The sequence below is a fragment of the Accipiter gentilis genome, chromosome 34, assembly GCF_929443795.1.
Source record: "Accipiter gentilis chromosome 34, bAccGen1.1, whole genome shotgun sequence".
Taxonomy (NCBI): domain Eukaryota; kingdom Metazoa; phylum Chordata; class Aves; order Accipitriformes; family Accipitridae; genus Astur; species Astur gentilis.
Window position 1 is genome coordinate 9,415,657 of NC_064913.1, and position 15,053 is coordinate 9,430,709.

The window sequence follows — 15,053 nt, forward strand, 5'->3', positions numbered from 1 at the left end:
TGCCTCTCAGGAAGTTGAAAGTAAGAGTACAGTAGTCTATTAAGGAAGATGAATGCTTCTGAAAAAACCTTTTGAAATAGTTCATTTAGAGTTTTTAGTTAATGTCTCTAAATGCATCCTCTGTCGTTGGACAGTTCTCTTCAATACAGAATACAAACTATTAGAAGAGGTTGGTTGGTTTGTTTGTTTGTTAACTCAGCTACTGCTTTTTATAGATGCAAAGCTTGTAAATAAACCATGTTTTGGGGTTGGTAAACTTAATAAACATTTCAGGAAAAAAATAATTTCTGGCTTAACCTCTGAAGTATGCTTTTTTGCTGAAAAGTACTCCTGTATTTAAATAGGTGCAATGCACAAGGGAAGAAAATATGTAAAGATTGGGGGAAATTTAGATGTCTTTTCTTAAACCCACTGTCCAATCGAAATGATAATTTTCTGGAGAAAAGGATTCCAAGACAGTAAAGTCATAATGCAGAGCTGGCATTAAAATTTTCTCCGTCAGTATAAATTAATTGAACATATATTTAGAAATCTCTATCACCGAACAAATCTAAATAGTCTGTAATCAGTGCTTATAAAACAATGAGCAAATTCGAAAATGTACAAATATAACCAGTGGTCACTAGTGTTAAAATGAAAGGTAAAAGTAGGCAAAAGGTGAAATTGCACTTCTCAGTTTTTCCTGTTTGCTCCATTGGAGATATGTCTCATACAGTTTTCAGTATTTGGCTCTCTTTGGTGTTTTTTTTTTATATGGACAGTGGAGATAAGTGGAGCCCTCCAACAGCTGATTCAGTCATTGTTAAACCACTTCTGCTCCTAATCCTTCCTTTGAGGAGACTCTTCCTCTCCAGTGAATATACAGGGAACAGAGCCCAGCAGAGATTAGTCCTCTTAGATAATTGGATTTCAAAAGTTATGTGATGTGAATATCCTCCAGTGTTTCTGAACATACATGTCACATTTGGATTGTAATTCCTTAACAGTTTAATGGCAGAGCCTTCCATTTGTCTCAATCCATAGTGCTATGTTTTATGGTTATAGTTTGGCAGCTATGATAATCCAGTTGTACTGGTGAGGCTATGTCATTCATAAAGGTATTTATTTCTCTGTGAGGCTACATATGGCAGCATCAGTGATCCAGTCCCTTTGGCGGCAGTACCATGCCAGGAGGAAAACTGACTGCACCAAAACAGAGAATCGTCAGTTTGTAGAAACTTTGAGACAGAAGCATGAAGCTGCCACACTAATCCAGGTTGGTTTACGGTATTCTTTTTACTTATTTTGCAAATTTAATAAGAAAAAAATCTTACTAGTTTTATGTACTTGTCATCTTCTATCTATTTTTGCTTATGGTTTTTTTAAGTTTCATAATTAAACATTTTTTGTTTTATTTAATCAGCATAAGCTTGATGTTTTTAAGAGAGAGACGCCTTTACAAAAAGTTTTCTAGAAGCCTAAAAATATTTTCCCTTTTTTGACCAAGTATACCCCTGAATTAGTTTTGCTTGATTTAATTCTAATGTTATGTTGAAGACATATTGTGCCCATGTTCTTACTGGGGTATGTCTATGCTATTAAACTGACAGATGCTGCGTAACTGGTATATCATGTCTGATATCTATATAATTAACTACTCTTCCCATCTCTTCTACTTATCCATCTCTTTCCTTCTCTCCCCATCTCCCCAAAACAGAATCCATACTGCCATTGGGAACAGATCATGGCCTGGGCTGTCCTGTGGGTAGATACTGAGCTAACAGTTAAATGGAATAGATGACTATGTGCAAGAATTGTAGTCCATGCCTTGGCTCTGTTTAGTTGGCTAACCAGATACAGTATTTAACTGCCAAGTTGCCAAGTTTCATGGGCTTTTCTACATTTTTAAGCAAATGGACACTGTATTGGTTTCAGATCAAGTTAACTTAAAAACATTCAGTATTGTAAGTCTTCTATAAAAATGTGAACAGCGCCAAAGTAATATAGGAGCCATTTAGAAAATCCAAGTAATTCATTAGTATCTATTCAACAAATGGGCAGTAGCAAAATGTTTAGTAAATGTGCGTAGTAAGAAAAAGGACAAGTACAGAATCACATTACAGCAGTTATCTGGGATGTTGAGCTAAAGTTTGTTTCTGGAGTATAGTGTGTAGCTAGTATATTAACAGTTGATCTCAATAAACTTATTTAATCCATTTTTTAACTTACTTATATATTTGCCCTCTACTGTGTATTGATGAGTGTCACAACTTTATATAGTGATTCAAATGTGCTTCCTGTCGTTTGTTTCAGACCTGATAATTTGCAAAGTTTGTACAAAAATAGTCTTTCACTATTTATCTTCTGTGCATTTTATAGATTTTTTAGATCTCTCTTAAATCCATCCTTATATTCACTCTTTTGTAAATAAAAGTTTAGTCCATTTAGTCTCTTTTCACATTACTCTCTACTTCTTTTTATCTCTCTCTGAACCTTTACCTCATTCTGTTATAACCTTTTTTTAAAGAAGTGACTAGAACTGAATTCCATAGGCAGATATATCACTAATTTTTACAGTAAGACAGTTTTCATCTTGTTTCTGAAAAACTACTAACAGAATTTTTCTTTCTGATCATGACTGAACACTGATCTGGTGCTTTCATAGATCTGTGTTAACAGCTGCCTTACAGTTTATCATTCTGCATATACCATTAGGATTACTTTTCTCCTTTGCATTTGTAAATACTAATCCTATTTGTTGAATGAAATATATTTCTCATTTGATCACTCAGTAATATCAGGATATTTCATCTGGATGGCTATGAACATCTGTAGGAAAATAATGAAATTATGAGAAAGCATTTCTAATACATTTAATCATGTTTATAATAATCAGAAATTGTGTATGTAAAACCAGTGAAATTTTCAATAATTTATGCAGCTAGACAATTATTTCCTAAAAATTAATAAGCTAAACATTAAGCCAAAATATGAGATTCCTTTCCTATTTTGGTGCCTTCATTGCAAAGCCATCTAGTGTGGACAATACTACACCTTTCAGGACAGTGGAAATTTTTTTGCATGGTGTTTTAAATGCTATGGGTATCTTGAAGTCTGATGTCAAACACTGATTTGGGGGACAATTGCTGTCTTGAATTTAGTTTCTGTAATTCCATCTATGTAATTTTGATCTCTGAAGTGTTTTCCTGGATCTGATTCTACAGCTTGGCATGTGTTGATAACACCCTTGCTCTTTTTCTAGCACTTAATTCCTAAAGTGCTCCTTTTTCTTAGATATGATTATGCCCACTGGTAATATTTTTTTTAAATAAAGATCTTAGACAGTTAAGAAAGAGTAATTGACCTGGGTCAATTGCATGAGATGTCTCCAAGAATTGCTACTTGTAAGCTATAAGACATTTAGTACAAGTGTATTTTTATTCTCAGTAATTTGAAAGTTGACACTCAGCTTTTTCTTACGTAGCCTTTCCTTTCAGTTTATAATAGTCCCTGAAGGAATTGTCAAATAATTAATTAGTTGACCCAGGTTTGTAGTTGAGGGAGTTGCAGGATTCCTTTCTGCTTACTTGTGGAGAGCCTCTTGAGTACTCTAAGCTTTAGACATATGCTGGCATTTAATTTGTCTTGTAGTTTTAAATGTCACATAAAGTTCAAAAAACAGATCATTGAGCTATTAAACCAAGGCCCAAGATGTTTTATCTTCCTAATGGGATAACATAGAGAATCTGGATTTGGGTTTGATCTATGGCTTTGTATAACATGCTTTAAATTTTTTGTTTAGGCATTTTGGAAGGGTTTTCTTTTGCGAAAGAAACTGGCCAGTGCTCTTGCAGCTGTTAAAAGTGATGAAGTGGAGGATGACTATGAAGAAATAAATGTGGATGATTTCATATTTTCCGAGGTAAGCACAATCATTAACATAAAAACTACATGTAAAAAATAAATATTATTCTTCTTAAGCAATCATGTAGGTGTTGAAAATAAAAGAAATTGAAAGGACTACCAGGGCTAGAATTAACATGTTGGATGTCCAGAAATAAAGAAGTGTTTGGTACATATAGCCCACTTAAATTCATTTGTCATGGATTAATTGCCTTCTACTCTTTGAGATGCTCTGGTAGTTACTGTGCTATTAATGTCATACCCACTGTAGAATCCCATGTATTTCTACAGTTAAAGGACAATCAAATGAGAATAAGGAAACAGCTACTTTTCTCCTAAAATGTTTAGCTTTCTAGTATTTTAGTAACAGATTATAATGTCAACAATATTTGAGTATTTTGTTCATTTTCATGATACAATGAGAACAATAATGTAGCTGAAAATATAGCTGAGATTCAGTGTTACAGTATTCCAGTAAAAAAAAACATACCCCGAAAACCAAAGGTGAAGAAGGCTTTTTAGCTCTTCTTTTGTTTTATAGGTAAAGTGCTAAAAAGATCACAAGTCTGAATACCGTAGTAAATTATGAAGAGAAGTATAGTTAAATCAGGAAAAAAACACGCTTAGAATGTCTGTGATGCACAAAATCCAGAAAATATTACTAGTAATTTTTACAAGTTACATAAAGTTAATAATGTCCTTTCATTTTCAAACGATTGAAATTGGCTTAGAGGTTTCCATACTAAGAAATAAAAGCAGGCTCCAAAGGAATTTGAGGAATAACAGCACATTCAAAACTGAATTCAGTGATAATTAAGTAAAAATTAAAAATGTCTACAGGATCAATATTGTCATTCAGTAAGCGAGGAAAAGAATCTTTAAACCAATTTTATGTTTTATAGCCTCAAAAGACACAGTCTACATGGGGAGTTCTAGACTCGGTATGTGTAATAAGGCAGCTGTTGATGACTTACCTATATATTTGTCTGGAGCACTGCTTTCTCTTAATCGTTCACATTCGTTGGCTTCTTTTTTTTTTCTAAAGGTTTCAGGTAAAGCAAAGAAAACTGATAGCAATGGGGCCATTTGAGAGGATATGACTGAGGCTTTTTTTCATGAACTCTTCTCTCTGAATGTGCTTATTCAGCTGCTGCATCTTTGCAAGAGCCATTTGTCAATATTCCACTGTAATTTTGCAAAGGAGACAGATGGGATAGCCCTGCTACTGGCAGGATTAGATTCTATTTATGATCACATATTTGTATGGCTCACAGACAGTTATGAAACCAAATATGTTGTCAGTTGGAGCACTGCAGTTTGCAGTTGATCAGTCTTCGGTCATCTGAGTATCAGCCTTCTTTTGCCACCTCCTTCTCCTTAGAAAATAGTTGGGCTTTGTGTGAAATTATTACCAATGACTTGATGAGTTGGAGTAATTTTATTTTTTTCTTCTCCTTTCAGCAGCTATTTTAAGATACATTTTCAGAATTACTGCCTTATTGTAAGAGCATGCAAAATGTTTGAGGCAGGAGTCCCAGGGATCATTTGGTAGACAGGAAATGTGTATGTGTAAACACAGAGATCTGGCTTAAATTTTAGGATTTTTTTCATTTTAATTTGAAATATATATACAAAAAAGAACAGTCTCATTAGTTGATGTTCTCTGATCCCTGGCTTCTTTCTAAAATAATAAAAAGCAGAAAGTTGAAGGATTTATTTCTTCACACAGGAAGGAAGTATCTGTTCATATATTAAAGAAGGAAAATATCCTGTTTTGAATTATTCAGCCAGTAGGCCAGAGTCTTATATACTGTAATTCAATTGAGCCGTCCTTGTTTCACTCTGTTAGGCCCAAATAATCCTGTAATTTTTTTAAATTTTTTTTTTTTTAATTGCTAAACTGAAAACTGCATGGGCAGTTTTGTTCCACCTGTCTGTCAGCAAGGCAGTTGCGTTTGGGCAGGTGCTCCTGAGGCCAGGGAGACAAGGAAGGAGTGGGCAAGGCAGGAAAAAAAGGCCAGCTCATTTCAGAGGCTTGCACTGCATCACCCTCTGGTGTTGTCACACATTTCTTCCTTTTTTTCAATTTGTTACTGAGTTTCTTAGGAAAGAAATAAAACATGGGTTTAGGGAGCAATTCTCAGAGAAAGCGTTTAGGCTCTGATCATGACAGGAGAACCATGAGCTGACATTTTAATTTGCACAGCAGGCTCAAAGGCTGAACTGGGGACTGATGTCAAATAAGTTACACAAGCCCTTAGCTTCTTGTGATGAAAAGTATAAGAACATCTATTTTCTACAGAGCAGTGTATGTGATAAATTTACAATGTATATGCCCATGAAGGATATACTTTGTTCAGTGAGCAAGAATTTCAGTGCTCAAGATTGATGACTGTAACTAGAATTATACCCTGCAATATTTGTCATATTTTTTTCCTTTTTTTCTTTCTTTTTTTTTTTTTGTTTGTTTTTGTTTTGTTTGAAGCATATATCTTGGCTGTGCAGAAGAGTTTGGTTGTGAGAAATGTGTGGTTTAACTATAATGGGCCTATACACTGCTCTGCCTGGCCCAGCCTATCCATCCTCAGTACTAGGTTGCCTGGTTCCATGTGTCTTTAGCTGTTTCATTCTCTGCAGCTGGACGATACCAAATCACATGGACTTTCTACTTCTGCAGAAACAAGCAGCAGAAGCTTGGAACAGTCTATACTTCCTATTCCCTCCTTTCTGGCCTCAGCGTTTTATAGCAAAGTGGTGAAGCAGAGCCAAATAATGACACATGATATCAGTGGCTATCTGTCGGGCCTCAAACAAGTGTGAAGGGAGGAGTACATATTGCTGGGCTAAGAGATCCCATATGCTAGGGTGTGAAGGAAGAGAAAAATATCTGGACACCATTTTGTACTACGGATTTCACTGTTGGACAGGGTGACTGAAATGAGAGAGAAGGGCAGAAAAACCTTTCCTTATTGCAAACCAATACAAATGTACTAAATCTTGGCCAAAAGTTTTTGGAATAGTCCACTATTTTGTGGTGTAGTCACTGTGGTTTTTATACCAGTATTATGTAGATTTCAGTCATAATGATTTTATTGAGTATTATCTAGCATCCACAAAATCACTGGTGTGCAAGCACCTATTTAAACCAATTGCAAATATCACAATGCAATAAGTCATTAGGTACCAGTCTTCATTAAATGACTGTTTAATATCTTCATTATGAACTCAGTGTACCCAGTGCTCTGGGGAAGATGAGGCTGCGAAACAGCATGGGGAAAACTAGTCTTTGCCAAAGATCTTCTGTTTACTTCATTTATGCACATTGAGCAGTGGTATATTTTTTAGTACAAGTTTGGCACCATATCATGTGAAAAATGGATTGCATGTGATTGAGCTGGAGGAAGGGCTCACAATCTTGCTTGCAGTAGCATGAATAGTAACCATTTCACCTGAGCAATTACTGATATCTTCTTGTATTCATATCAGCTCCCGTACATTGCCAGAGACATTCAGAGGCAATTGATGGCAGCAGCGTTTTGTGTCTGTTGTGCAATGTCAAACAGGCTATGCCAGATGAGATGAAAGATCTGGCCAACAGATGTCTTGGAAAGTATGAGCTTGGTATTTAGCGATATTTTCATGTCTTTCATGTGGACTTTGGAGAATTCCAGCCTATATGCTCCAGAAGGCTGTTCTTAAGGCAACCTTTCATCAGCAGTCCATCCATGTAGCAAATGATCTACAAGGCAGAGCTCACTTTACCTCTGGTGGACAAAATCTGGTAACACATTTGCTTGACACAGCTCTTAATTTCTGTACCATGCAACCATCAGCATTGCTGTTTTCTTGATGAGAATATGATGTGAGCCAAATGCAAAATAGCTTAACTTGCCAGTGTGCGAGAAAGCTGAACCAATTGAATATGATCAGTTTTAAGACAACTCTACTCAGAACAGTGACCATTGAATAAATTATTGTTTTCCTACACTGAGTCAGCATATGGACATATGTCTTATTCTCATCAAGATGAGTACCAATATTGATGGTTACATGGAACAGAAAGTAAGTGCTGTATTTTTCAAAACTTCATTTTTTGAATTTAGTTTAAATCAGGGCTATCTAGTCATACTTCTTCAAAAAGAAAGTAAGTTTGTAAGTTGCAACCAAGCCAAAACCATCACTGCTTCCTTCATCAAAGGGAATAAATCTGTTGCCCTGAGTCGAAGTGGTGTTCTGCTTCTGAGTTTGATTATGTAGAATTTTAAAGTCCCAGTCTTTTTGACAGCTTTTGAAATTATGGACCAGGAGTTTCCTTCACATTTTTTTACATAGTCACACAGACACGTAGCCATTCCTATTTTTTTTGCTTGCCTTCCATGGCAGCTAGGTAGCAGTTTTCTTTTTCTTTTTTCTTTTTTCTTTTTTTTTTGGGGGGGCGTGGACGGGACACACACAATAAAAACTACCTTATACGTGCTAACTCTTGAAAAGTAAACAGCAATTAGAACAACAATTTCTTTACATCTCCCATCTTTAGTATTCTTATCACATGCCCAAACTAGACACATACAATGTGTTTTGTTTTCTTTTCAGATAATCCTTCATAATGTGGTTTGTCTCAGGCTGTGAGTTTATGATTATGGGCTTGTGACAGTGATAGCTGTTTTCTGCCTAGTGCCAGGAAATAAGTATAGCCTATGGATTAGAAGGTTCCCATAACATTTCTTGTGTCTTGACACTCTCATGCATGTCTAGCTCTTGTAATTGCTCATAAATGTCAGATCAGAATCCAGCCTTTCCTTATTGTATACTGCAAAGAATATGATGCTTTTTTCATCATATTTCTTATAGTTACAGTGCTGTAGAAAAACAAAAAAGTGTATGATGAAAATTTAATTAGGTCTATCCTATTCTTTTAAAAGGGAGGGGAAAAACTCTCCTAAATAACATATTGGAAGATCAATCTTTTCAATGAGTGTGTATCAACAACCTCTTGATCTGATCCTGCTTCTTCAGCTGCTATGTTAACGAATCACATGCCATTCTCAGTTGTGGCATCATCAGATATGTAAAGACCCTTTTCTACCTCTTTCAGCAATGACGCTTATCTCAAGTGCTGAATTGTTTTCTAGTTATCTGATAGATATCCTGGCTTTGGAAGTAGGTTGTTGCAGTCAGTATCTGATAAAATAACCACAAACACAGCTATTAGGAGTTGTGGCCATTACTAACACTGCAGCTTCACAGCTTATGCAAAATGTGCTCCGATTGCTTTCTGGCCTTCCACTGTGAGATCTCAGTTCTTAATGCCACCTGAAATTCTTTTAATTTTTAAACAGAAACTATCTTCATGGCTTGTCTCTATCTTGGTTAAATAGCCAGATTCAAACAAATACTTTCCAAAAGAAAGCCCACTAATGATGCATAACACTAAAGATATTATTTGGTACCTGTATTTAGCCAAATGGTATAGTATTATTCTAAATTGTATTTAGCTTGTATGACATATCATAGTGATGTCATTAATTATACTTCCTAGTCTTATTTCTCTAAAGACCAAGTCAAACATTGGAACTGAATAAACAGGCCAAGCAATGGAAAAATGTATAAAAGTGATAAAAGTCTTACTTCTGTGGAGTTTTAGACTGATTATTGTAGCCTCAAAGGAAAATTGTTCTAAGCCAAATGCCTCATTGTAAATGGAAGTAATAACAGTGCCACCAGTTCTTCTCAGGAAGTACATTTGCATCTGGAGTCTCTTGAAAGTTGAGCTAAGGATAACAAATCGTTTAATATATCTTCCTTAAGTTCTCTAATTTTTGTGTAATGTTAAAGAGACATTTTAGTGTAGGTATAGATTGTGTTTAAAGGATCTAGTTAAATGTCTGATATTCAGCATGTCCACATACCTTGATTTCCATTGAAAAAGATTTTTTAGTAATGCCTATTTACAGATTTCAGGAGCAATCCTGACTTCTCTGTGCTCTTTGAGAAAAGGTCATTGATGCAGCCAATATTGTAATTGAGTTAAATAGCAGTACTTCTGGAGGAACCAAAGAGGAAAGTGAGATGTCAGCTTCCTTTCTCCTCCACAGTGAAATCCATGCATGTCTCATTGCCTGGAGCCTGAAGTCCTTTTAGTTTAGAACATAGATATTATCCAACCACAGCACAGCTTAACTCACCTGAACATATACAAGTCCCAGGGAACACATGGGATGCATCCGAGGGGGTTGAACAAGCTGCCTGATGTAATTTTGAGGTCACTCTATATCGTCTTTGAAAGGTCATGACAGCTGGGGGACGTTACTGGTGACTGGAAAAGGGCAGACATCACACATCTTCAGGAAAGGCAAGAAGAAAGATCCAGGGAATTAGAGACCAATCAACGTTGTCTCAGTTCCTGGGAAGGTTGTGGAGCAAATCTTCCCAGAAGCCATTTCTAAACCCATGAAAAAGGTGATTGGGAACAGCCAGCATGGGTTTACCAAGAGCTGATCAACTTCGTTGCTTTCTATCACAAAGTGACTGGCTCTATGAATAAGGGGAGGGCAGTGCATATTGCATGCCTTTATTTTAGCAAGGCCATTGAGAGTCTCCCACTGTCTTATTCTCAAAATTTGTTGAGGTATGGGCTGGACAAGTAAACTGTAAGATGAGTGGCAAACTGACTGGACTGCCAGGCTCAAATAGTTCTCTGGTGCAAAATCCAGCTTGTGGAGAGTAGTTAATGGAGCCCATCATTGATGGTAGGGGGACCAAAATAGTTAATATTTTAATTAACAACCTGCATGATGGAACAGAATGCAATCTCAGTAAGTGTGCGGATGATGCCAAATTGGGGCAGCGGTCAGTATGCTGGAGGACCAGGGTGTTCTGTAGAGCAGCCTGCACTGGCTAGATAAACAGGCTGACCAGAGCCTCATGTTCAACAAGAGCAAGTGCAAGGTCCTGTACATGGGCTAGAGTCATCCCTTGCAACACTGTTGGCTAGGGGCTGACTGTCTAGGAAGCAGCACCACAGAAAAGGTTCTATGGTCCTAATGGACTCTCTTCACCATGCAGTTCTTGAGTTTCTAACAGCGGAAACAGAAGGGAAAAAATAGCACTCGGACCCTATAACACAATTTTATTTTAGCTAAAAAATATTTAACTTTGTCTAGTTTGTCCTTGAATAGAGTGGGCTAAAGAATCCTAAATGCCACTGTTAAAACCATCTCCTCGTACTCAGTCTAGTCATTTTGTTTGTATGGAAACTTCAGAACTTTATTTTTACATGGAAATTTATCATTTCACAATTCTGAGTTTACAATAGGAAAACATTGCAAAGAATCAGTTCCTGAAACTCTTGAAGTTCCCAGAAAGTAGCAATGAAGGTCCCAAAAGATTTAAGGTGTTGAGACTTATAAATCAACAAATTTAAACTTGCAGATTCATTTGTGCCTAATTTGTTTCAAATAGAAAGGTTAGTGCTAGGGACATATAAGGAGGACAGTACAAGTGAAGCTGAGAGATGATTAAGACATATCTTCTTTAGAATTAAGCATTTTTTGTGTAATTAGAGATTTGTTATCACCAGTTTCAAATAATATATGCTTCTAAACTTAATCCTTCTTTGCTCTTTCCAAATACTTTTTTGTTCTTATTTCTGAAATGGGGACTTTTAAACAAAAAGGAAAAGTTGTCTTGAAGTTGAATCAAATTTTATGTGTCATGAACTTTGAAACATATTAAAGGTTAGATGACTATAAACTTGTGACTAGTCTATTTTTTATTACCCTCTGCTTCTGCCTGACTTCCCTTCCTTTGACAAAACTGCAAGCTGAAGTACAGCTTTTTCTATTGTGTTTTTAGTATTCATTCCCCAAACTTGATAGAACATTTTGGGTTATCGTCCTTTGAAATTGTGTGTTCTTTGAATGTACTGTATTTAAGGGGTGGGGATGAGGTGTCCCTTGGCTGTTCTGTTTGTTGTTTTTTTTTAATTCATTGCCCCTTGAAAGTTTTGTTTGTTTGTTTTCACAGAGCTCAAAGAACTTTGAAAAAGGCTTATAGGGCCATATCAGCTAAAGTTTGTGTAGTGTGGCAGAGTCAGAGAGGGGAAGACTTGGAAGATTCTTGTCATTTTGATGGGGAAAGACTGCATCTGGGGTCTTAGAGCAATTTTGAGGGGTGGCCTGAAGGTGCTAGGAGCCTGATGTTTATTGAGGTGGGTGGTGGTATACTCTCAAAAGATTTTTGAAGCATGCATTTCTGATGCTTACTTAAATCATGTCTAACCTCTGAAGCTGAGGTTACCATTTACCCATCTGTATTTTTTATTCCTGTATTCAAAAAAAAAAAAAAGATGTAGCACCCAGAGCTTCCTTTGAACACTGTCAGGCTTAAGGCAAAAATGCATTTCTAGAAAACTTGGGGGCATTATAGGTCATGAATGACTGACATGAACTACAATAAGATTCAGACTTTTGGAGAGTTAATTATGTGTGTATATATTCAACCTTGTTTGTGAATGAAAACTTTTAGGGTCTCTGAAATTTTCATTATTCATTTACTTTTGTATATTCCACAATAAATTATTTCCATAATTTTAGTCATGCGTATTTAGAGAAAACACATAGGTATATACATTAAATATGTATAAATATGTGTATTAGAATTTGAGAGAACAGTTAGTTTTCTGAGCTTATTAAACAGTTTGGAAAAATGACATTTGGAGAAGACATTCCCCAATAAAATTTTCCTGAATGTTTTTCTTAACAGAATGTTGTGATTTTTCCAGTAATTGTCAATATAGTCTTCTTATAAATGGACAACTACACAACTATGTTTGTCCTGTAATTTTCCTACAAGAGTGTACTCTAATAATTAACCAGCTTTTGTAAGTCTATAAAATCTCTTGGGGTCAATTAATCGTTGCAATGTTTCTCTGGAATCCATATGATACTCACTACTTTTTTTGGCTTGAAATATTGTTTGGTTTTAGCAGTTGTAAGAATGCAGCCATGCCCAGCTTTCTTTCCTAATTCTCTTGTCTTATATAAAGACAGGGCTGAAAAAGAAGCATTGCCAAAGGTTAAAATAACCTTTAGTAGGGTGCTAACCTATTTATCTTCACCACATAAAATATGTGAAAAAGCATTAAAGACAATCCCAGAGAAAAAAGACTATTTTTCCTCCTGCTTGCAGTTCAGAGATCTATTTTCTATAAAATGTATATCCCTAAACTGTCTAATTAAAAAGAAGTCTATATACAGTTTTTTATAAAATTGTTCAAATCAACACATTTGCATATAGTTTTAAAATGGCAGAACTTAGATTGAATTTAATGCAACTAGTAGATGATTCAGCTGAGGATGTTCATATTTGGTACTATCTTACCTTTGGAAGTTTTTTAGAAAGTCTGGGTCTGAATTGATATTCAACTTCCTAGCATTGAACTACGCTTTATGCAAAAACTTGAGTTTCTCAGAAAAGCTAGTCCATAGAGTAATCTGATTCCTAAAAAGACTGGATGAAAGAAAAGGCTAAATACACAACAATATTCAGATCTTTAATTTCAAAGGAAGTTTTCGGTCACAGTCTATCAACAATATATAAATGAGCACAGAAAAGTGATCTGGTCCTTTTGTATCAGCTATAAGAGCTAAAAATTTGTGATTTTTTAAGAAGTTTTTCAAAACTTACTTATGCTTTTGGAGAAGAAATTTCTAGAAAGAATGCTTAGGCCTTGGCAGAAATGAAGTTTAGTTTAAAAAGAAATGAAAGATGTTGTCCTGGAGTAGCATGATGCTCGAATGAAATACCCCACAGAGTGAAATATGTTTGCCAGGAACCAAGAGAGAAAGTTACAGCTTTCTGCCAGATGAAAGGCAGTACGGTATGGCTGGCTGCAGTATGCCCTTTTCTGCTGCGAGTATCCACAGGGTCAACCTTCAGCATATGATCCTTCTGCCTGACCACTCCTCCTCCCAGTCTGTGCAATTCTTTAACCTACAGGATGTCTAATACTAGGAAAAGTAGTTCTTCATGTGGCATGTATTGCCCCAGAAGAGATTTTGTCAGCTTATTTGAAATAGTCATAGAATGCTGTTGAACGTTCTGCCTTGGATTAAAGTAGTGTCTTTCACTTGTCTTTTTGTTTTATTTTCTTGGAGTGAACTAGAGTTTAACTGCACTATTCAAATATACTCACTAAAACCTAGGAAAGTAGAAATCAAAGACATCACTGACCTGAAGAACTTTATTTAAACTTGTATTCTATAGAGAAACCTAGTGGGAAAATTCATTCTGGTTTATTTATTTATTTACTCTTATTACATATTATTCTTATTAAAAATGAATTTGAATGTAGAGAGAGCAGATAATTTGTAAAATCTGGTTGAAAAAGGGCCGTTGTGACTTAGAATGACAGTAACGGCCTGCCTCACTGAGGGGAGCAGAATTCCAGAAAAATGGGTTAGACAAAACCAGGCAGGTGAACTGGAAGGTGAATCTTTTTTTAAAAGCAAAGAATTCCACACACTATTTCTGTGAAATTGTAATGTGGACATTTTTTTATTTATTTGTTTTAATAAAAGATGCTTTTTTTCCCTCCCATTCCTATTCTGTTGTAATGCTCAGGAGCCAGTCATGCCTCTGAGTTCAGAGTGAGTTTTGGATATTGATTTTCTTCTGTTGGCTAATTTTCCTATTTTTATCTTAAGATACCATATAAATAAAAGCACTACATAAATAGCAGTAAAACAATTTTTCTGGGTAAACCTTTGCTGTCCTGCAAACAGTGAATGAGTCAATGAAGAAGTGAAAGAAGAAAGGAAAGACGTATAAAGAGTTAGTTCTCCCTAATTTTTAAAAATAGTTTCACAGATTTGTCAGATGGTGATTCACCTTGTGATTCCGAGGTCCACCATTTTTGGAACCCTGGGGTAGCTTCAGCTCCCATGGCAGCCGACATGTTGGCCTTTTCACCACTTCAGCAGTTATATGCTCTGAGCGATGTAAATGATCTGCATTCTTTCTGGATTGACATAGAGGTGACCTTGCAAACACACTGACTAGATGGTTATATTTGTCATAAGAAGTTAGATTACTGTTTTAAGTTGAGGAATCTTTTCCTAGATGTTAGCAGAAGGTCCTGAAACCACCATTTCCAAGGTCTGAAAGAATAC

At 35.8% G+C, this 15,053-nt stretch overlaps 1 protein-coding gene across 1 annotated transcript in view; it reads left to right on the forward strand.

Annotated features, from left to right (window-relative positions):
* Positions 1–15,053, forward strand: part of LRRIQ1 (leucine rich repeats and IQ motif containing 1) — a 111,652-nt gene that overhangs the window by 38,300 nt on the left and 58,299 nt on the right. Inside the window, exons 16-17 of the mRNA XM_049792260.1 lie at positions 1,117–1,255; positions 3,782–3,901. Coding sequence (XP_049648217.1) covers positions 1,117–1,255; positions 3,782–3,901 — 259 coding nt within the window. The remainder of the gene's footprint in view (positions 1–1,116; positions 1,256–3,781; positions 3,902–15,053) is intronic.